Genomic DNA, 24,191 nt, shown 5'->3' with positions numbered 1-24,191 from the left:
AAAACAGAAGACTGCTGGCTAGTAAAACTCATCTGGATACTAGACCAGGGCCCCAGAAGTGTAACGATAGGAAGGATTGGAAAAACAAGAGAACCAAGGTAAGGAGCTCGCTAGGGAGGAAGAGAGCACAGCAGACAGCACAGTGTGAGACGACAGCGCGTAAGAGCAGTGCGCTGGGCACAGGTCTGCAGGTGAGAAGCAGCAGGAATGCACAGGGTTTGCCGAGCTTCCTGCATGTGTCAGGGTCGGGAAAGGGGGGCTACTCTAGAGCTCAGGTGGTGGAGGGAACTGACAGCAGACTAGCAAGGGCCGTCCGGTGTGGAATTGGTTTGCAGGTGAAGATCTGACACGCGGACGTAGGAGTAAGGGACGTATACCCATATGAAAGCGTCTGGGGCCCTGCATCTTCTGCAGGTAAAGAATGCTGTTTCCAGGTATTCACTTGTTCAGCGTGCGAGCCAGCAGTTCCATCTAGTTCTTTGAAGGATCGTATAGTCATGAAACGTGTCTGCTCTCGGACCAGCCCCAGATCTATGGTAACTGGAGCTGAAGGGTTCGCTTCCAGTTTGTACTGATAGTGGGACAGAATGTTGAATCTGGTCATGTTTGAGAAGGAGGGACCTGTGTGCTGTCTAGTCTATCTAAAAAGAGTTCCTTAGTGAGAACGGTTAGAGTTTCCTCATTGGATATAAACATAGTTATTTAAGGCCAGGTTCCCATTATCCTTGCAGTGTTTGGCATACTGTGTTTTGCTTTCTAAGTGAAGTGTTTGTTTTCTCTTCTCTTGCTAGTCTCGTCCACCTGTGACCACCTCTAACACCATCCCTCCTGCTGTGGTAGCAACCGTGTCAGCCACCAGAGCTCAGTCTCCAGTCATTACCACGACAGCGGCCCATGCCACTGATTCCACACTTAGGTATATTTGGGGGTCTGAAGATCAGCCATCGTGTCATCTTCCCTTCTTATCTCCTCTTTTCTCTTCCTTCTTGCATTTCTTCATTCAACTCAGTATTTATTGAGTGCTTTTTTTTTTAATGAGCCATGGTAGTGTTTTACATACTGAGGTTAAAGCCATGAACAAATAAAAAGAAATTCCTGCCCTCATAGAGTTTCTTTTTTTGAAACTATTGACTGGAGACATGCAGTTGAAAAATGTGGCAGAGAGTGCTTTGGGGAGAAATTAGGTAAGGCAGATGGGATTTAGAGTGACAGGTAGGCAGTGCAAGGGGCTTACTATTTCATATAAGGTCATCAGGGAGGGCTTTGTTGATAAGTATACATTTGAATAGAAAATGGAAAGATACGGTAAATGAGCCCTCTGGATGTCTGGGATAAGAGTGTTCTAGGCAGTGGGAACAGTAAAAGTAAAGGTCCTGAGACAGGAGTGTGCTTAAAGGGAAGCCTTAGCAGAGTTTGGAGCAAAACATCACCATAATCTGAATTAGCTGGATCAGCCTGGTTGCTGGAGAGAGTAGGCTGCGAGGAGGCCAAGTTAAAAACATTGTTTAGAAGGGGATGGCAGGAATCCAGAGAGATGATCGCTGGAGATGAGAAGACATAGTTAGATTCTGAATAGAATTTTGCAGATAGTCAAGAGGGTTTCTGAGGAATTATGTATGGGGTTATGGGAGAATGAGAACAGTCAGGATTATGCCAGCACTGGTTGCCTCTGCAGCTGGGAGGGTGGAGTTGCCTTAACTTGAGATGAGGAGCAATGTGAGGAGTAGGTTTGGGGCAGGAATCCCAGACTTTGGGGCATTTTAAGGTTGTGCTGACTTCTGAGCCCCTCAAGTGGAGATGTTGAGAAAGGTTAATATATCAATCTGGGGTCCATGGAAGAGTTCTGGATGATATAATTTAGAAAGAAAGCGTGGATAAGGAAGAAGTTTTTGAGAGAGAAAATGGCTCCCGGTTGAGAGGTATGTTGAGGGAGGCAGTGTTCTTGAGGGAAACCCAAGATTCACTGGGGCAGGAAGATAGTGGATATATTCACAGAAGAGGTTGAGGATATAGGGGATTTTGCTAAAGACCGGTTGTGAGTCCAGAGGGTAGAGTGGAAAGGTTAAATGTTTGAAAAATGAAGATAGTACAATTGATTTACAAGCCATACAGGGACAGTCTGGTCAGTGAGGGATGGTCACCAGTGCTTTTTGTGAATGACTCAGTAGGGATAAAGACACAGTGTTGTTTGTCCTCACAGCCTTCACCATTAATACGCTTGGAGGGCCATAGGGGAAGGCATGGGGTGAGTCTTCCCGGGAGCGTGCAGAATTCTAGTGGTCTTTCCTGATACTTGTCATAGCTTATGTGGGTGCCAGGGAAGAGGCTTTTGGCAGTGTAAACAAGAAGTGACTTGCTGAACAAAAGAAGGGGTAGTGGCCGTGTAGAGCAGAGCCGTCAAGAACTAGAGACCATCTGTAAGACTTATTTATCAGTTGGAAGCGGTCTGAGATGCCTTCTTGGTTTCTTCCTTGTTTGACCAAGTAAATGAAAAGGAGGCAAGGGAAGGAAAACAGATTTTAGAGAGAAGGTTGAGATTCGGGATACTGAGTTTATCTGTCAAATAATCAAGTGGCTGTGGCAACAGATTATTGAAGAGATGTCTTTGCCTGAGATACAGGATTTTAATGTCATTAACACAGGCTGTAGTTGAAGTTTCAGGTAACTGAGTCTATCCAGGGGGAATAAATATAATGAGAAGAGGGCCTGGAACAGAACTCTGAAGAAAGTAACACTTAAATGCAGAAAAGTGCCTAGAACTTAACTTTAAATAACCGCTAGCTCTGTCATTTACTAGTTGTGTCTTTTAGTAGTGACTTGTGTGTTAGTGACTTAGTCATGTCTGACTCTTTGTGACCTCATGGACTGTAGCCCACCAGTCTCCTCTGTCCATGGGATTCTCCAGGCAAGAACACTGGAGTGGGTTGGCATTTCCTTCTCCATGTGTAACCTTCAGTTCAGTTCAGTCGCTCGGTCGTGTCCGACTCTTTGCGACCCCATGAATCACAGCACACCAGGCCTCCCCTGTCCATCACCAACTCCTGGAGTTCATTCAAACTCATGTCCATCGAGTTGGTGATGCCATCCAGCCATCTCATCCTCTGTCGTCCCCTCCTCCTCCTGCCCCCAATCCCTTAGGCAAGTTTTAAAATTAATCTAATCCTTAGTCCCCTCTTCAGTAAAACGAAGACACTTTACTTTTTGGTAATAGAGTATGTTGTCTGAGATACAAAGAGATATAATTGCCCACCATAAAATAGACTGTGTTATTCATGTTAACTTTATAGTACCTTTAAAAAATTAATACATTCAGATGGTGTGATAAAATTAACAGGGTATAAATGTGTATACAATAAAAACTAGGGTTAGATTTTTTTCTTTAAACAATGTTGAATTATCTTTTTCAGTATATTGTGTTTTTACTAGAAAAATGGATGTTGAACTTTGTCAAATATATTTTCAGCATGTAACACTATCTCTTCACTCATTAAAGAAATATGTGTTGTGCACCCTCTCTGTGCCAGTCACTACTCTAGGCATTAGAAATGTACTAGGGAGTTAAACAGTCATAAACTGTAAAGATCAAATGATTTTTTTCTGTTTAAATGATCCATAACTACGATCAATTTCTAATGTCTCAGTTCAGTTCAGTCACTCAATCGTGTCCGACTCTTTGCGACCCCATGAACTGCAGCACGCCAGGCCTCCCTGTCCATCACCAACTCCCGGAGTTCACTCAAACTCATGTCCATTGAGTCAGTGATGCCATCCAGCCATCTCATCCTCTGTCGTCCCCTTCTCCTTCTGCCCTCAGTCTTTCCCAGCGAGTCAGCTCTTCTCATCAGGTAGGCAAAGTATTGGAGTTTCAGCTTCAACATCAGTCCTTCCAATGGACACCCAGGACTGATCTCCTTTAGGATGGACTGGTTGGATCTCCTTGCAGTCCAAGGGACTCTCAGGAGTCTTCTCCAACACCTCAGTTCAAAAGCATCAATTCTTTGGCGCTCAGCTTTCTTTATAGTCCAGCTCTCACATTTATACACGACTATTGGAAAAACCATAGCCTTGACTAGATGGACAAAGTAATGTCTCTGCTTTGCAATATGCTATCTAGGTTGGTTATAACTTCCCTTCCAAGGAGCCAAGCGTCTTTTAATTTCCTGGCTGCCCTCACCATCTGCAGTGATTTTGGAGCCCAAAAAATAAAGTCTGGCACTGTTTCCACTGTTCCCCCATCTATTTCCCATGAAGTGATGGGACCAGATGCCATGATCTTTGTTTTCTGAATGTTGAGCTTCAAGCCAACTTTTTCACTCTCCTCTTTCACTTTCATCAAGAGGCTTTTGAGTTCCTCTTCACTTTCTGCCATAAGGGTGGTGTCATCTGCATATCTGAGATTGTTGATATTTCTCCCGGCAATCTTGATTCCAGCTTGTGCTTCTTCCAGCCCAGCGTTCCTCATGATGTACTCTGCATATAAGTTAAATAAGTAAGGTGACAATATATATCCTTGACGTACTCCTGTTCCTATTTGGAACCAGTCTGTTGTTCCATGTCCAGTTCTAACTGTTGCTTCCTTACCTGCATACAGATTTCTTAAGAGGCAGGTCAGGTGGTCTGGTATTCCCATCTTTTTCAGAATTTTCCACAGTTTATGGTGACCCACACAGTCAGAGGCGTTGGCGTAGTCAATAAAGCAGAAATAGATGTTTTTCTGGAATTCTCTTGCTTTTTCGATGATCTAGCGGATGTTGGCAATTTGATCTCTGGTTCCTCTGCCTTTTGTGAAACCAATTCTAATGTCTAATTCCCTTTTAAATTCTAGAGATAGATGGTGGACTTCCCTGTGGTCCGATGTTAAAAATTCACCTTGCCATGCAGGGGCTGCACGTCTGAGCCCCGGTCAGGGAACCAGGGTCCTCCATGCCTCGGAACAGCTGAGCCTGCACACCAGAACTATTGAGCCTTTACCATAACTGGGCAGTGAGGGACCCCCATGGCGCAACGAAGGTCCCGCATGCCACAGCTAAGGCCCGATGCAGCCAGATAAATATTTAAATTCTAGAGACAGAAAGTTTAAACAGACCGATTTCCATAGAAAAAAATAGCAAGTTTCAAAGCACTATCTCCCAGAAAATCACCTGGCCCAGATGATTTCATTGAATTCTACCACACTCTAAAAGATCCAATAAACCGAAGATAATTAAATTAGTTCGAGAACTGGAAAAAGAAATTTCCAAAGAAATTTAAGTGGTATGTCTTCATCTGTTAAATAAATTCAGTCCTGTCTGCCAGTTCTTTGATCATCACTTACTTGAATAAAATTTATTCTCTTTTGGCATGCGCTTATAGAGCCAATATTTTGAATTTTCACATGCTGTAAATTGTTTCCCAGATATCCTTAAAAATTGTTTGGCTGATAAAGAACTTTTTTGGTTTCCATGTTATCTTTCTTTTAAATTTTACTTGTTTATGCATTTTGGCTGTACTGGGTCTTCATTGCTACACATGGACTTTCTCTAGTTGGGGTGAACAGGGGCTGCTCGCTAGTTGGGGTGCACAGGCTTCTCATTGCTGTGGGTTTTCTTGTTGCAGAGCGCAGGCTTTGGAGCGTGCAGGCTTCAGTAGTTACGGCTCATGGGCTCTAGAGTATGAGCTCAGTAGTTGTGGCATAGGCGCTTGGTTGCCCTGCAGCGTGTACAGTCTTCCCAAAGCAGAGATCGAACCTGTGTCTCCTGCAGTGGCAGGCAGATTCTTAACCACTGGACCACCAGGGAAGTCCTGGTTTCTCTATTTTTTTCTATGAGTATTTTCATGTGATATTTTCCCTCTGCTTTCTAGAGCTGAGTAGTCTATAGCCTGATTTTTTTTTTTAACCTTTTCTCTGAATTTCAGGAACTTTATTAGGACATGTTTCACCATTAGTTCTGGAACATGATGTGCCTTTTTAATCTGCACCATGACACTATATATTTATGAAAGTTTTCGTGAGTTGTATCTTTTTATATTTTTTCAATTTTGTTCTATTATTTGGGGTGGGGAGGAACATCCGATGATGTGCTTGTTGGATCTTTTAGCATGACTTCCTTGTCTAACCCTTTTAAACTATTTTTTTCCTCTCTTGACTCTGCTTACTTTTCTCATGGTTTTTCTGCCCCTTACCAAACTCTCAGCACTGTGTCTCACGCTCTACTACTAATTCTGCCTTCACTCCTGACAGCTGAATGTTTTTTTCTAGTTCTCTCTCGAGTTCTGCCCTTATATTTTGTCTTCTTTCGTTGTCTTATCATCACTTCCAGGGAGCTCTTAGGTCTTTGCTTTGTGTTTTCATTTCATGGAAGCAGGTACAATCTCCATCTGCTTGGTGAGAACATTCACAGTGGACACCCTTATTTCTGTCCATCTTTTTTCTTGCACCATCTTTAAGTAGATACTGTGCTGGTTCTTTTCTGAATCCTAATCTTTGAATGAACTTAGTCTGGACCAACCAACCATCTGTAGTTGGTTCTTACAGGCTGAGCTCTCTACTGGGTTAGGAGTTTTCCTAAAGACTCAGAATGCTGTTTTGAGGGGTTTTGGCCATTACTTCTCTCTTGCCAATGAAAAGGCACTGCTGAAAATGGCAGTTTCTCTCTTCCTGAGTTTCGCCACAGTTTCCCTGTGGAGCTCTCCGTATCTGTGTCATTCCTAGTTCATGCCTTGCCTCTTGGATCTTGAAAGTGGTCAGGGTCCAGGTTCTACTTTAACGGCATCTCCCACTGTTACAGACCATTTTGGTTTACTGGATCAGAGTATGCTCCTCACTTTGGAGAACTATACTGGATCTTATCTTTTAAATTCAATTTGTAAACTTATTCACTGATATCCCACCAGGTCTGATTGAAACCTTTTTGAGAGAGGATCTCTATGGTGAAACCATTGCTTAGTTTGGATACATGCGATCCCAGTCACATCACCCTTACAGCTTAAATTTTCGTGTTTTCTTCCTCCTAATTTATATTCACATGGTAAAAGATGTACAGTAAGGAGTATCACTCCTCTGTCCCTCATCGGCTAAGTTCCTTTGCTCCTTTCCCTTTGCCTTTATAAAGTAACATGTTAATAGCTTTTGGGGTATCCTTCTAGTGTTTCATAACTACAGTCAAACTCAAATGCAGTTCTTAACTTTTATCCTTTTACCCCCAAAATTGTATAATTCATGGATTCCTAAGCTGCTCTCTTACTGCAGCTGGCTGTGTGTGAATCTCTTAATTCATATAGTCCTCTTTCGGTGTGGTTTCTTTTTTAAATAGCAACATGTATTGAAAGTTTTCCATTTCAGTATGTGGCATTTCATTGCTCTTTTAGGAACAATATGATGGTCTGTTGTATGAAAGGATGTGAGGTTTGTCTCCTGACCTGCACTGTCATAGATAATATTACAGTGAGCAGCTTTATACGTAGGTCACTGTGCATGTGTGCGAGAAATATGTAGGATAAACTCCCAAAGTGATCACAAGGTGAATGTAACTGTAATTTTGATACCTGTGTCTTAATTGCCTTCCTTAGGGTGTGTTCCAGCTTACACTGCCTCCAGAATATTTAAAAGTTCCTGTTCCCTTCCAGCTTAAACAACAGAGTACACTGTCACTTTGGGGGATTTTGGCCAATCTGATAGGTGAATGATGCAGTGTCTTCAATTATATTTCTCTTCCTCTGATCAAGACTTAGAGTCTTTGCGCTTTGTCAAGGGGCCATTTTTGTTTTCTTTTTAGCAAACTGCCTATTCATATCCTCGGCCTCTTTTTTTATTGGACTATTATTTTTCTTGTGGATTTCTAGGAGCTGTTATATTAAAGTAGTATATTAAAGTTACACTTTCATCTATGAATCTTTATGATACTGTGCTTGTGGTGTGTTTTAGGAGTTTGCTTATTTGTTTAGAGTTAAGTTTATTGATCTTTTATAGCTTTGGATTTTGAGACCAAAAATCTCAAGTTTTTGTTAGATTGTTAGAAAGCTCTCCCCCACTCCAAGGCTATAAAAAAATTCTATCTTTTTTACATGTGTTTTTTTTTTTCCATTAAACCTTTCATTATTTTCATATTTATTCTGGTGTACTGTGTGAAGGTAGGGATTCAGTCTTATTTTTTTCAAATGACTACATAGTCTTCCCAGCATCATTTATTAAATAGCCCATTCTCCCTCTCTTTGATTTGAATTCAGCTTCAATTATCTTACCATTTTTGCAATTTCAGTAGCTTTCTGCCAGTTAAATTTGACGTACTGTCTGTGTTGATATCCCTTTCAATTATTAGGCATTCATAACTGTAACTTTATCACGTGGCAAGGGATGATATAAAACTGGGGAAAGAAAGAAGTGCTTCAGGAATCAAGGTTAAACTTCTGTTAATCAGGGTTTTCTGTAATCTTCCCTCATAACAGTTAAAACCTTATCTTCACTTTGTTCACGAAGTGAAGTGTGTTTATTATAATAATACTTACTCGAGATTGTCAGAGAGTGTTGATTATTAATGTTGAAGATATTCAGATGATTACGGATTAATTTATTTGCTTCTTGGGCTTCCCAGGTGGCACTAGTGGTAAAGAACCCACCTGCCTGTGCAGGAGACAGAAAAGATGTGGTCCCTGGGTGGGGAAGATCCCCTGGAGGGAGGGCGTGGCAACTGACTGCAGTATTCTAGCCTGGAGAATCCCACGGACAGAGGAGCCTGGTGGGCTCCAGTCTATAGCGTTGCAAAAAGTCGGACACGACTGAAGCGACTTAGGTCACACACATCAGGTTATGGCAGTTTAAAGAGAAAATTGATGGGCAGTTAAGTTTATTGGTTCACCTGTGGACTTCTTAGACATGTGAAAAAAAACTCTGACTGTGATCTTGCACAAGACTGAGAAAAGTCATAGAATGTCACGTCTTTTCTGTCTTCCCAGTCGGCCAACTCTGTCTCTCCAGCATCCACCGTCTGCAGCGATTAGTATTCAGCGTCCTGCCCAGTCACGGGATGTGACAACAAGAATCACACTGCCATCTCACCCTGCGCTGGGAACACCAAAACAGCAGCTGCATACCATGGCGCAGGTAAAACCAGAGGTGAAGAGCCATCTGTATACTCTGTGGGTTAAAACCAGAATTGTGCAAGTCTGGCTTAAAGCCTGGCAATATTGAAGGGAATGGTTGCTTTTAAAGGGGATTGAGTGCGAGAAGTTATTGTTTATGATTGTATTGTGGGCTCTTCCCCACACAGAAAACGATCTTTAGTACTGGCACACCAGTGGCTGCAGCAACAGTAGCTCCTATTTTGGCAACCAACACCATTCCTTCTGCAACCACAGCCGGTAAGTCAGCAACCCTGCTCTTTCTGCCAGGTAAGGAGGAGGCATAAGTTGTGGGTTCCATTTTTACGTCTCAGTTTCAGGCAGAGAATGAGAATTGGGCTGGAAAAATTCTCTTAACCTTTCCCCAAATCTTGGGATTTTGAGAGTGTGTAATGTGTGCAGAGAGGCCATTGTTGAAGAATTTCCCTGTCTCCGTTCCAGGATCGGTGTCACACACACAAGCTCCCACAAGTACAATTGTTACCATGACAATGCCTTCACATTCGTCCCATGCTACTGCCGTGACCACCTCAAACATACCAGTTGGTAAGTGTCATGCAGTGTGCAGACAGAAGCTTACAAGGAGTTTTTCAGCCCATCTAACTGGGTCTTCATATAGATGGCTAGTGTTGACCTTTTTTTTAATTGTGAATTTTCAAAGCAACACTGACTTTTAACTTAGAATATTATTTGACATACAGATTTCGCATTTTGATGGTAGAGCAAGAAAAGGTAACAGTCTTTGAGAGCTCAAAGTAAACTATTTTAGCTCCACTTTGGACTTACTCATCAAACTTTACCTCTTCTATGTGTGCCTTTTAAAAAAATAAATTAACTTCACTGGTAAAAGTTTGACAGGAGCAGCAGGAAAAGCAAGAAAGAAGCGAAAATCAGGAATGAAAGGAACTTGTACACTAATAGGTTGTTCGGGAGAAATCTCTGGGTGATGCAGCAGTGGGAAGAATGCAACCCTCAAGTCACTTCCCTGAGGTTCTTGTCTCGAGTGACACCCAGCGTACTTCATGAACATTCTAAAATTCCTTCCAGACTTTGTTTATTCCCCCTTTAAATACGTGTGTATTTTCACTATTAAAAAATCTCTGAGGGATTTCCCTGGTGGTCTCATGGTTAGGACTCAGCGCTTTCACTGTCAGGGTTGGATCCCTGTTCAGGAAGTTAAGATCCCCAGGCCATTCAGTGTGGCCAGGAAAAAAATCTGTGAAGGTTTTGGCAGCCAGACTTGAGTGATGGAGAGAAGAGATTGCCAAGCTTTTTCCATAGGGCCAGATCATCCATGCTTCAGGTTCTGCAGGCCTCATGGGTGTGTGCAGCCACCTAGCTACGGACAGTATGTCAACAAATGAGTGTTTCAGTACGGCTTTTTATGGGCATGGAAATTTGAATATCATATCATTTTCACATGTCACAAAATATTCTTCTTTTTAGTTTTCCCCCAACCATTTAAAAATGTAGACCCACTGTTCGCTCATGGGCCAAAACAGCCATCAGCAAGGTTTGGCCTGTGCGTTGCCGACACCAATCCTCAGAGCTGATAGCTCACTTCAGAGCTTCCAAAGCAGAAACTGTGGTGTGTGAGGCAGAACACTCCCCTCTTTAACCCACAAGTCAAAGGTTTCAGGTCGGTAGTGTTGACTGGGCCCTGGTTCTGTAGCAGTGAGTGTACCACCTTACTTTCCTTCACTCCTAAAGATATGAGACAGCCGCTGTATGTATACCACACTGCACTGTTCAAAGCAGAGCTGCCTTTCGTGAGAGGACACACTGACAGCTCAGACCTGGTGACCAGACACAGCTGTGACTCCCTAGCCTGCTGTGTCCCAGCTCTGAGGTGGGCCCTCCCTCCCCACGTCCTTCCCTTGTGCATGTCACAGGCTATATCTTCCACAGCCCTGTTAGCAGACTTTGACCAGAATATCAGTAGGACCCCGGAGACTCTTACCCCTCTTTCAGAGAAGCCAGAGTACCAGCCCCTCAGTGGGTGTTCAGCCCCACAGAACGCTTTCAGCGAGAGAATACTGTGGTCTTTCTCATGTTCCTGCTCACTGTGACTTGGCATTGGAGAGCCCAAACTTCTTTCCCACCCCTCTGAATTTAATATCACTTTTGTGAAGTTTGGGGGTGGCGTATCTAGCATTAAAGCACTTTTGTTGAAGAAGATCGCTGACTGTTGCATGTTGTCATTTCAGATTGTTTTCTGGCTATATCTAACAGTGTCATCAGTCATCCTCAGCCCTGTATAAAGTCAGAGCCAAGCCCATTCTTTTCATTTTTATAGTCAAGAGTCTCACTAAGGAGTGTGTAGCTATGAAGAAAATTAGACCAGTAAAGAGGAGCTGTGTACCCTAGAGGGGCTCTGTAGTTGTGTCTTGAACCCTCTCTGTGAAGAATTATTTACAGATCAGTTTTTATTAATGTCATTGTATCTTCCTAAGGGTAATTCTGTGGAAGTAAACTCACCAAAAGTACTAGGAGGCAAGTAATGTTCGTTCATTTGGCTGAACCTACCAACTTTCTGCCTCTCCTGAGCATTTGTGGTTATATTCTCTAACTCTAGTCTGTGGTTATATTTTCTTAACACCCTAGCTCATGTATCTTTGACGTTTTACCATTTACTAAATTCTAGATATGAAAATCATTCAACAGACGTGTCCATACAGATTTAAACATCTGCCACTTAATGTGATTTTGTCTAAGTTCCATCAGGATTTTTGCTCTAGTTTTGTTTCCTCTTGTGTAATAACCCACATACTTGTTACATCATAATAAGATCCCTGTACAGAAGGCCTCGATTGAGAAGGGATACCTGATAAGAACCCTCAGAGTATTGATTTTCAAGTTAGGGGCGTAAGAGGTGTATTAAAGCCACCTAAGTGGCTGTACTTGTGTCACTTGCTTTCTCCAGGTGAGATTAAGTATTGGATTCAGCCTTTGTTATTAATAGGAAAGTATTGGGTCAGGAGGAAAAAGTCTGATTAACTGTAAGCATAGGGTTCTTTCCTGCTCTAAACAGCTGTTTCCACTAGAATGACATCCTTATTTTTCTCCACACATGACAGTGGTCTCAGAATTAAGTGATCATGGTGTTCGGAAAACAGGAATTATCTTTGAAAATAGCCCCAATTTATGATTTCTGCATTGTGATTTTCCTGAAGGGTTTTTCTTTTTCTTTTAATAATTGAAGACATGATTTTTATTTAGGAAAAAGTAAAAATATTATTCATGTATGTGTTTGTGGTAACCAGCCTCTGCTTAGCTTCTCTGCCAAATGACAGCTACTTCCCTATTGGAAGCATTATTTTTCTCCTCCCTTTTATGGGCATACTGACAAAACAAGGCTTAGTTGCTTTTTACTCAACACAGACTCTGCTTACTACTGATGAAAAGCGCATCATGCCGACTTCTGTCTGCATTAGATATCAGGGACCATCCTCAGCGGTGACCTTGGGCATCCCACCCATCTTCCTGCAGAAGATAGCTGAGCGTGGGGGTGGGGGCAGGCTGCTGCTATTCAGTGTGCTGTTCTTTGAGTGATGTGCTGACACCATCCCAGTCTCTGGTATTCGCGTGCCTGTCATTGCTGTGGGTTGGGTCCTTATACAGGTGGAATTAAATTTGAAAACTATTATTTTTACTTTTGCCATAAAATATGCAAAATTATAGGACACTCAAGAGACTTTAAAAATAAAGTGGTCATCTAAAGAGGACTTCCTCATAGATGAGAAAACTGAGCTTGAAATTATCTCATTACTAATTAGCTACATTATTGCTAATTAGTTATAGGCCCTGGAGAAGAATCAAAAGTGTCTGCCATTTCTGTATTCATTTTTTTTTTTTTTTTAAGTTTTCTCCTTTAAAAAAATAAAATCTCCAGGAAGCCAGGTCAGGGGAAAGGGCCTGCTTGCTGATGTTTTTGATAAAGTATTAATATTGAGCCCTGCTTTGACAAGTAACAGTTGTGAATGTATCAGTGTATTATCAGATTGAAATAATTCAGTTGAACCCATAGGTACTCATATTTTCATTTTTTATTTTGATTAAAAATCTAGGCTTCTTATTACCATTTGCATTCTTAAGATTGTTTCTGGCCGAGAATGTTTCGGCATGCCAGTAGAAGCATTTGAGCAGTAATGTAATTGGATGATACTTTTTTTGTAGCTAAGGTGGTGCCTCAGCAAATCACACACACTTCTCCTCGGATCCAGCCAGACTACCCTGCAGAGAGGAGTAGCCTGATTCCCATTTCGGGACATCGAGCCTCCCCAAATCCTGTGGCCATGGAAACCCGCAGTGATAATAGGTAGGAGGGAATGTGCCCCATCATGTCACCAATTGTTTTGGTTTTCCAGTAAAGCAAATTATCCCACAAATATGGCATATATTTCCTTATTTTCAAATTTACCCCTGAAAATCCAGTGCATTGTGTAATTTCTTTAATTTTATGAATGAAGCCGTGCTGTATTTACTCATTCTCCTTTTGATGAACGTTCAAGTATCATCATTTTTTTTTGTCTTGTGTATTTCTTGGTTTAATTTATTTTGAGCCATTTTGAATGTGAGGGTGACAGCATCATGACCCTTTTATACCTAAGTATAGTTTCCCATTTTCCTCCAGAGAACAAAACTGTTCTTATTCAACCACAGTATGGGTATCTGAAATGGTCCTTTAGCATCCATTCTCTTTCATACATTGACACTTTAGAAAAGTACGGATTGGCTAGTTGTTTTTGCAGAACATTCTTCGGTTTGCGCTTGTTGGATTGTTCCTCACAGTTAGATTCAGCCTGTGGACTTTCGGGCTGAATACCATCAGGTGATAAGCTCTTGTCATTGCTGTATATCACAGCTCATGCTCTCCTTTTCTCCCATTATTGGTTATGTCAACATTGCTTCATGAAGTTGATGTTTGTTAGATTTTTCTACTGTAAAGTGTATTTTTCTTCTTTGTAAATAACTAATTTGTGTGGAAATACCTTGAGACTATAGATATCCTACTCCCCAGTGAACTTTTACTCAGTAGTCTTTCCTTCTGTTGATTATTGGCTGGATCTGTTGATGCTTGCAATATAATGGTTGCAAGATAGTGATTCTTTTTTTTTATCATTTCTTTTATGTTTATCTGTTGGCATCCTCTTGTAAAGAAATTTTATCAATCCTCATTTATTCCTTTTGTTGTGTATTTTATTTTTTAAAATCCACGTGGGCTCGTGGGCTTCGTTTTGTTTATTCATAATGATAATCCATTACCGTCACCCGTTTCAGGGCTCAAATTGTCTCCAGGTTGGTCCTTGGGAACCCCTTTGGCCCAGTCTCTGTGGGTTTTACTATGTCCTGGTCAGTCTGGCCCTTCCTTACTTCCCACCACAACAGAATACTTGAAGCTCCTCTTGAGCTAGACCTCTCTGAGCCCTGATTCCTTTGCATCATTTGGAACCGAGCTCTAGGCGTTAGCTCTGTTTGTCTTTACTGGACTGTCGTTTCTTCTAGGCCCTCTGGCGGGTGGGGTAGGGAGTCGGTGACCGTGTTAGAACTAGCACACCCGGTGCCTCTGGTTCAGCCCACTGCCTCCCACGTTCTGTGTTTCTAGTTCACTTCCCCTGCCTCCGTGAGAACCTGGCAGAGGGCCTATGAAGTAATTTCACGATTGGGTCATTTTTAGTGCTCGTTTGCTTATTATGGCGGATAGAAATGCTTATTCTTTATAATTAAATCTTTGTATTTTTAATTGAAGGATAATTGCTTCACAGTATTGAGCTGGTTTCTACCAAGCCTCAGCATGAATCAGCCACAGGCATACGCATGTCCCCTCCCTCCTGAACCTCCTGCCCACCTCCCTCCCCATCCCACCCCAGAAACGCTTATCAGCTTGGGGAGTGTTTGTTTGCTTTTATCAAGGGCTTCCCTGGTGGCTCAGAGGTTAAAGCGTCTGCCTCCAGTGCGGGAGAGCCGGGTTCGATCCCTGGGTTGGGAAGGTCCCTTGGAGAAGGAGATGGTAACCCACTCCAGTATTCTTGCCTGGAGAATCCCATGGATGGAGAAGCCTGGTAGGCTACAGTTCACGGGGTCGCAAAGAATCGGACACGACTGAGCGATTGAACGGAACGGATGGTTGGTGTATGGTGTTGTGTTAGTTTCTGGTATACAGCAAAGTGATTCAGTTACATGTACATGTATACATTTTTTTCCATTGTGGTTTATTGTAGAATACTGAATGTGTTTCCCTACACTACATAGTAGGACCATGTTGTTTATTTTGTCTATAGTTGTTGGCGTCTGCTAACCCCAAACTCCCAGTTTATACCTCCTCACCCCCCTGCCCTTTGGTAACCGCAGGTTTGCTTTCTACATCTCTTAGCCTGTTTCCGTTTTGCTCCTTTGGATCATATTTTAGATTCCAAATATCAATGATATATGACATTGGTCTTCTCAGACTTGCTTCACTTAATATTGATAATCTCTAGGTCCATCGGTGTTAAAATACTACTCTCTGTGTAGTAGTACACTAGGTCTGTGTCTTTTGATATAATTGTTTGGTACACAATTTGAGAAATGTTGGTGTATCAGTTAAAAGTTTGAAGAGTTTGTAGGGGATAGGACCATTTGAAGGGAAAGAAGGAAATAGACCATTTTGGTTCATATTATCTGTGTTTCATCTGTAGACCATCTGTTCCTGTTCAGTTCCAGTACTTTCTCCCAACGTACCCACCTTCTGCATACCCACTGGCTGCTCACACCTACACCCCAATCACCAGCTCTGTGTCCACCATTCGACAGTATCCAGGTATGAACCCCACTGTTATGGTGACTTTTAACATTTTAGTTTTTGCAAGCAATGAGATAGAAATTGATCAGTGGGTATTGCTAGTATGAATTTAATGATTCTAGCTTCAATTTTCAGAGTCAGATAAGGCTGAAATCTAAAGCTTTAAGGTTGTAAATCACCATTTCTATGACTGTAAAAGGTTGTTGCTTATTATTGATATTAGCATGATTTTATCCCACCCTGAGGGTAATTATGATAACAGTTTTATTATCCCTTAAAATGGTAGTGCAGTTGAAAATGAATAAAGCTGTACTCTTATGGGGCATCTGTTTCATGGGTTATTTGTTGTGTTTTTAATGTTAGCCCAATTATGCTCAACATTCACCATCCAGTCTTGTTAATAGTGTTCTTTTTGCCAATCCAAAGTAAACAATACTTAAACTGCAAGGTTTGTATAATCTTTTGCTGTGAGACCCTCAGTACACTTTATTTTTTTTTTTAGATTTATAGGATACCTTTTATTTATTTATTTTTAATATAAATTTATTTTAATTGGAGGCTAATTACTTTATAATATTGTATTGGTTTTGCAGTACATTGACATGAATCCGCCCCAAGTGTACCTGTGTTCCCCGTCCTGAACCCCGCTCCCACCTCCCTCCCCATCCCATCCCTCTGGGTCATCCCAGTGCACCAGCCCCAAGCATCCTGTATCGTGCATCTAACCTGGACTGGCAATTCGTTTCACATAAGATAATATACATGTTTCAATGCCATTCTCCCAAATCATCCCACCCTTGCCCTCTCCCACAGAGTCCAAAAGACTGTTCTATACATCTGTGTCTCTTTTGCTGTCTCGCATACAGGGTTATCATTACCATCTTTCTAAATTCCATATATATGCGTTAGAATCCTGTATTGGCGTTTTTCTTTCTGGCTTACTTCACTCTGTATAATAGGCTCCAGTTTCATCCACCTCATTAGAACTGATTCAAATGTATTCTTTTTAATGGCTCAGTAATACTCCATTGTGTATATGTACCACAGCTTTCTTATCCATTCATCTGCTGATGGGCACTTTAGGCCTGAGAAAACCAGGTTATCAGATTGTAGCCGCTGTCCTTCTCACGTGCCTCTGGGGCTGCAGCCAGGGCCGCCTGTGGCCACTGGGCATTTGAAGCAGACCTGGCACAAAGGAAGAACTGAATTTTTTGTTTTACTTAAATTAAAATGAGAGAAATTTCAAATACGTTTGAAACAACTTAGCAGTATGAAACTACTTTTTGCAAAATTGTCAATTTTATGGAATCAAAATAGAAATCAAGTATTTCTGATAAAAATTTAGTCTCTGAATTGAAATGTGATTTGAGAGTAAAATATACCCTGAATTTTGAAGACATAATATGGAAAAGAGAATTTATAACACATTACTAATAACTCTTATTAAGATTATTATTTTAAAATTATCATTTTTTGAATATATTGAGTTAAACAAGATGTGTCATAAAAATTAATTTGGCCTATATTTTATTATATTAATGTGGCTACTGGAAAATCTAAAATTGTGTGTATTACTTATATTTTTGATGGACAGTGCTAATCTAAAGCTTTCAAACACTGGGATGTTTAAACAGCTTTGGAAACAGGTTCCTCCGCCTCTACATTTTTTGTGTGTGTGCTTTGATTTTTCTTTTTATTTTTGCTGAGGGTGGGGGAGGAGATGTTTGTTTTTAAAAACTTTCTTTTTAAAAGGAATTCATAACTGTTCTTTATTAGCAATCTTATAAAGTAAAATCTTGTTTAACTGATTGTTGCCAAAAGTGGGATGCTAAAACTATTGTAGAAGCATGTCTGTGTGTGAGTATGTTGTACACTGATGGCTGAAAATTTTGAGTCTCTTTGTCGGTAACAGCACTTGCCTTCAGGTTCCCTGCTTCATCCACTACCTCAGCCCATTGATGCTTCCCTAACAGTGCAGTTGCTTTGCCTTTCTGGAGAAGGCATCAGTCCTTCATAACCACTATGTATGTCTGTGAACGCTCACCACCTGAAGAGAGCATGCAGAGTCTTTTGAGCTAGAGCTGCCTATGCAGACACTATCACTTACGTATAAACTTCTGTTGTAAAAATTCTTCATAAGAACAGTCTGAAGTTTTGGGGATCCTGCCCGTCGTCTGTCTCTACATTATTATTTTTTCACCTCTGCAGTAGCCCTGATGGACACTAACACAGAAAAATAAATAGCACAGTCAGTACTTTATTTCTTCCAGTATCAAACCATCACTGTTGGTGCAGATGAGAGATAGTGTAGTATTTGTCAAACATATAAATCTGCACATGGATGGACACAAATGAGTACATCATTTAGAAACCAGCTAACAGTATCCTGTTTTCAAGTATCATGAATTTATTAGCTTATTTTAAAACATATTTTTAAGTCAAGAACAGAACAGGAAAATTTGTATATAATAGGCTCTGATCTTGCCAAATATGGATCGCTTTACTATATAGTTTATGGTAATTAGAACGATTGTTCGTGGTCTTGGTTGCTTTTACAGATGAGATCTTTTTGGTCTATTAGTTATAAGTTAGGTGGAGAGATGAATATATAAGTCTAGATACATAACTATATATAACCATAGGGCTTCCCCAGTGGCTCAGTGGTAAAGAATCTGCCTGCAGTGCCAGAGATTCGGGTTCAATCCCTGGGCTGGGAAGTTCCCCTGGAGGAGGATATGGCAACCCACTGCAGTATCTTTACATGGAGAATCCCGTGGATTGAGGAGCCTGGAGGGGTACAGTGCAAAGGTTGCAAAGATTCAGACATGACTGAAGTGACAGCACATATATGTAACTGTATATATATTTGTGTGTGAGTATAGGTATATAGTGTATATACTTTGCAAGGAATTGATCCCTCTCATGTTGTTCCTGAAGATTCACCTGTTGCGGAGGTGTTTTCCGTTTCACTCATTCTTTTACTCATTCATGCATTTATTAATTCCACAAATATTTATTGAAATTCTGTGTAAGATCCTGTGCTATCTCTGTTTTAAAATTGCCTTATAAACAGATGTTGCTTTCAACAAACTGAGTCTAGTAAGGAGGTGAGATGTGAAAAGATACTATAATATGCTCAAGCTCACAAGAGAGGCTTGAGCAAAGCCACGCTCTTTCGGAGGTAAGAGGTTATTTCTACTTGAGAAGGTTGGGTTGGCGGTCAGGAATGATTTCCTAAAAGAAATGACATTTGGGAAGCATCTTTCAGAATGGATAGGGCAGAGCCATGGTAGGACTGGAGAAAAGCACATTTCGGTCTGTGAATAAAGTAATAGCTAAAAATGTGCTTGAAAAAACAGAGTGGTTTTGTTTTGGTGGAAGCGTAGTGTGAGTAAGAATGCAAAGTGTGGAATAAGAGTCGATCTTGCTCAGTAGTAAAGAACCTTAATGCCAATGCAGGAGACGTAGGATCACTCCCTGAGTTGGGAAGATCCCCTGGAGGAGGAAAAATGGCAACCCACTCTGGTATTTTTTCCTGGAGAAACCCATGGATAGAGGAGCCCGGCAGGCTGTAGCCCGTAGGATCACAGAGGCGAGCACGACTGAGCACGCACACACGCAGCATGGTGTGGGTGAGAATGCAAAGTGTGAAAGAAGACTGGGTCTTACAAGGCTTGTAGTAGTGACTAGACTGCAGGTCCTACAGCAGGCAAGTGACCACAAACTGTTGTTTAACAGCAATAACATGGATACACTTCTCAGGAAGAAACTATAATGCTCTGGAAATTGTGTATGTGTATATTCTACAAAGGAAGAATTGTACTATAACATTGTTTTAAGTTTGCATGTTCTATCATTTCATTATTCTTAATGCATAATAATAACTTACCTTTTTATTTGTCATTTATAAAACATTTTTAATTATTAAAATTGAAGTATTTGTTGTTCAGTCACTGAATTGTGTCTGACACTTTGCTGCCCCATGGACTGCCATGCCTTGCTTCCCTATCCTTCACTATTGCCCAGAATTTGTTCAAACTCATGTCCGTTGAGCCATCCAGCCATCTCATCCTCTGTCATCCCCTTCTCTTCCTTCCCTCAAACTTTCCTAATATCAGGGTCTTTTACAGTGAGTCAGCTCTTCACATCAGGAGGCCAGAGTATTGGAACTTCAACATCAGTCCTTCCAATGAATATTCAGGATTGATTTCCTTCAGGATTGACTGGTTTGATCTTGCATTCTTAGGGACTCTCAAGAGTCTTCTCCAGCACCACAGTTCAAAAGCATCAATTCTTCAGAACTCAGCCTTCTTTATGGTCCAACTCTCACATCTGTACATGTCTACTGGAAAAACCACAGCTTTGACTAGATGGACCTTTGTTGGCAAAGTGTTGTCTCTGCTTTCTAATATGCTGTCTAGATTTGTCACAGCTTTTCTGCCAAGAAATTCTAAAATTCCACAGTTGAGATATAGTTGACATACCTTAGTTTCACATGTACAGCATAATGATTCATTATTTATCTGTATTGCAGAATAATCACCACAGGTCTAGCTGGCATCTGTCACTATACAGTTCCAGATTGGCTTTTTTCTTGTGATGAGAACTTTTAAGATCTATTCTTAGAAACTTCCAGATTTACAATACTGTGTATTTAACTATAATTATTATGCTGTACATTATATCCCCATAACTTAATGTCTTTAACTGGAAATTCATGCCTTCTCACTACTTTAGCCTGTCTCACCCACCCTCTGCCCTTGCCCCTGGCACCACTGGTCTGTTTCCCCTATCCAGGGTCTCAGTTTGTGATTTTCTGCATTTCAGATTCCATATATATGTGAGGTCAGATGATGTTTGTCATTCTCTGTGTGACTGACTGACTTCACTAAGCATAATACCCTTGAGATTCATTCATATTGTCACGAATGGCAGTGTTTCAGATTTTTTTCCTTTTTAATAGCTGAGTAATGTTCCCTTGTGTGTGTATATACCATGTCTTCTTGATCTACTCATCTACTAGTGGACATGAATTGTTTCCATATCTTGACTATTGTAAGCAGCACTGCAGGGAACGTGGAAGATACATATATCTTTTTCCAGATTTGTTTTCTGAGATGAAAAGTCTTTTGTTTGTTTTCTTTCCACAAATAGTGAGAAATCCCTTCTTTTTTTGTTCTTTCTGGGAATGTTTGTGTTTTCAGTTTTGTTGTTGAGTCCGTTTTTAATGTACACAGTAGATGATTGAAAAAAGGACAGGTTGATTGTTCTCTCTCTTAAGTGCATATTTTAGAATTTAAAATTAATAACTACTATATTTCAGAAATTCCTCTGATAGTGTTTCTTCTATCAATTAAAGCACAGATTCTTGACTTGGAGGCATGGATAGATCTCAGAAGTTTGTATTAATTATTTACATAGTTACCTGGCTCACATTTGGCTTTTAATAAATGATTGCTTTTTTCTCATTTTAATGCTTTTTCTGCAGAAAGATCATCTCAGATTAGTAGAAAGTAAGGTGGAGAAAATGTCAATGTTTAGAGATTTATACAGCACTTTTCTTTTAATTGAGAGTGTAGATCTTGAACATGGAAAAATTGTTTTGAGTGTTTTTCTCCTTAGGTGGACTATATCTAATTAGAGCTAACATTCTTGTCACTTTCTGCATCACTTTTAGTTTCAGCCCAGGCTCCAAACTCTGCTATCACAGCTCAGACTGGAGTAGGGGTGGCATCCACAGTCCACCTGAACCCCATGCAGTTGATGACAGTGGACGCCTCCCACGCTCGACATATCCAAGGGATCCAGCCAGCCCCCATCAGTACACAGGGGATCCAGCCAGCCCCCATTGGCACCCCGGGGATCCAGCCAGCCCCCATTGGCACACAGGGAATTCACTCAGCAACCCCCATCAGCACCCAAGGACTTCAGCCTGCGCCAATAGGGACCCAGCAGCCTCAGCCTGAAGGAAAGACTTCAGGTAATTTTAATTTTTTACATGGAATTTGGTATGGAGAGAAAAGATGCATAGGTTTTAAATCACGGTTCTGCCACTTGCTGGCTTTGTGGTCTCAACCTCACTAAACCTTAGCTTCCTCTTTGGAACATGAGTTGCTTAGAACTTACCTGTCAGGATCATTGTAAGCATTAGAAACTACATATGTAAATAGCTTAATACACATTTGCATAGGGGGAGGAGCGCACTTAGCTGAGGAGGTACATTCACCCTTTAAGGGTAGTATTTACATTCCATTTTAGGATTTTCTTTTTCATCTCACTGTGTAGCTTGTGGGATCTAGTTCTCCAACCAGGGACTGAATTCAGGCCCTAGCATTAGAAGCGCAGAGTCCTAACCACTAGACAGCCAAGTAATTTCCTATGATTGTTTTTGAAGTTGTTTGTAAAGCATAAAGTTAAGATAGACTGGAGTGTTAGTACCATTATTAGGAATTAAGAAGCGGTGATATTCTACAGAACATCTGTAGGAGAACATTTCTTGAAGTATGGTATGTACTTTATGTATCTTATTTATTAGTAATTATGATTGTAGAGCAAAGAAAAGTGGTTTTTGATCAGTAGGCTTTATAACTTCTCCCATTTGGCCATCTGCTTTTGTTCTTATACCTCTGCTTGAAATTGAAAAGTCCTAACATGGGTACTCTTAAGTTTGGTAGTCTAATCATTGTTCTTTGTCTTTTATGACATTTTAGTAGTGTTGCTTCTGTTTCGTTCTTTTCATTGTTCTTTCCTGCCCCTCCATGTCCTCTAGCAGTGGTGTTGGCGGATGGAGCCACAATTGTAGCCAACCCTATCAGCAGCCCATTCAGTGCTTCTCCAGCAGCAACAACTGTGGTGCAGACTCACAGCCAGAGTGTAAGCACCAACGCTCCAGCCCAGGGCTCATCCCCACGGCCAAGTATACTCCGAAAGAAACCTGCCACAGATGGGTGAGTAGACCCAGAAGTGTCAAATGACACCTCTAGTTCTGGATATCATTGGTATAAACAGTAGGCACTAATCCAGTGCTGTAGCAAACTCAATTTCTGCCAAAATAACTTGCCAACCAGGTTGTTGAGTAGAGCCTTGCTGAGTTCAGACTGTAAGATGGTAAGAATCCAGGATTCAGTTGGGTGTCAGTTTGTAAACATCTGTTGCATATTAATTACTTTGAGAGTTCTCTGGTTCTGAGAGTTTAATGTTGGAACCCCTAGCTTGTACTGAATTTTTCAGGCTTACCTAGTTAGGCACAGTAATGTGTGCTGTCTGTTTTTTCCTCGTTATCCTAAATGAATTGTTGCTTCAGGCAAGCAGTTTTCCAAGTGTATTAAGAGTCATATTTAGTATCAGATAGTGTTCCGTGTTGTCATATAAGCTTCTGAGTTGGTGGGTCTTAGGAGAGAAGATATGTGCTCTGCTGTGAAACAGAGGTCCAAGTCTCTGTGTTTTAATGACACAGTAACCTTATCAAGGAAAATGCAAGGCAGAGCTTGTAATGCAGATGGCAGATTGAACATGCTCTTTTTAATTTCTCCTCCTGTCAAAACCCTACAGAACTTTTAGTAAAGAGGCTTTTTTAAAAGATCATAAATACACAGGGATGGGGAGAACAGGAGAAGACTCAGCAGGAACAAGACGTTGAGGCTCGAAAGCAGATAGGCAAGCACTCACTCACTCCCTTAGCAGTGAGGATGGTGGATGTTAAGTCTGCAGAGAACAACGGAGAACCATCCTCATTAACACTGTAAATCTTTAGAAGAACCAGAAACAGGAAGAACTGAGCGTGAAAGGAAGCCTGGCTGAAATCTGTCTAAAAAGTCGTTAGAGCCCTGCCTTCTCTGCCCACACAGCGGATTTGTACTGCCCCTCCTCCCCAGCCCCAGCGAACTCTGGAGATGGCCCACTAGGATCAGCCAGCACAGCAGAGGACATGGTACTCTACCAGAAACAGATTAGATGACCTAGCCAACGTGGCGTGTTGAGACTGCCTGTCCACTTTTCCCATTTGGCTGACCCAACCCTGGCAGTTAAAAAGAATTTGAGAAGAGGACTCTACTCTCCTTCTAGGGTCCATCAGCCCAATGGGAAAGATCTAAAAATTCCTACACTAGGGGTTTAAGGACCCTTCAAGACAGGGATCAGATCACCCTTAAGGTAGACAACCTGCCACAAGCTCAGAGCATCCCATCAACTTTTTACTCCTCCTTCATCATGAGCATGCAGCCCAGCATATCACGTGCCTGGTGGGGATTCTAACAGTACAAGAGAGAAACCACTGAAAAAGGCAGTTTGGAAGATGCAAAGGCTAGGCAAAGAG

At 41.3% G+C, this 24,191-nt stretch overlaps 1 protein-coding gene across 10 annotated transcripts in view; it reads left to right on the top strand.

Moving 5' to 3' along the window:
- SAP130 (Sin3A associated protein 130) overlaps positions 1-24,191 on the top strand; it is a 76,373-nt gene that overhangs the window by 13,161 nt on the left and 39,021 nt on the right. For 4 of the 10 annotated variants that reach the window (XM_055398663.2, XM_055398660.2, XM_088831060.1 and 1 more), the window contains exons 7-14: positions 792-916; positions 8,932-9,079; positions 9,246-9,336; positions 9,538-9,642; positions 13,273-13,414; positions 15,774-15,895; positions 21,555-21,857; positions 22,647-22,824. In XM_055398663.2, the coding sequence (XP_055254638.1) occupies positions 792-916; positions 8,932-9,079; positions 9,246-9,336; positions 9,538-9,642; positions 13,273-13,414; positions 15,774-15,895; positions 21,555-21,857; positions 22,647-22,824 (1,214 nt within the window). Of the gene's footprint in view, positions 1-791; positions 917-8,931; positions 9,092-9,245; positions 9,337-9,537; positions 9,643-13,272; positions 13,415-15,773; positions 15,896-21,554; positions 21,858-22,646; positions 22,825-24,191 lie in introns of all 10 variants that reach the window. The other 6 variants (XM_055398662.2, XM_055398657.2, XM_088831050.1 and 3 more) reach the window with 3 other exon arrangements.

This window comes from Moschus berezovskii, chromosome 2 (assembly GCF_049115385.1).
Source record: "Moschus berezovskii isolate FMDL1 chromosome 2, NW_MosBer_1.0, whole genome shotgun sequence".
Classification (NCBI taxonomy): Eukaryota; Metazoa; Chordata; class Mammalia; order Artiodactyla; family Moschidae; genus Moschus; species Moschus berezovskii.
Note: the sequence above shows the minus strand (reverse complement) of the source record. Positions and strands in the feature narration are given on the sequence as shown.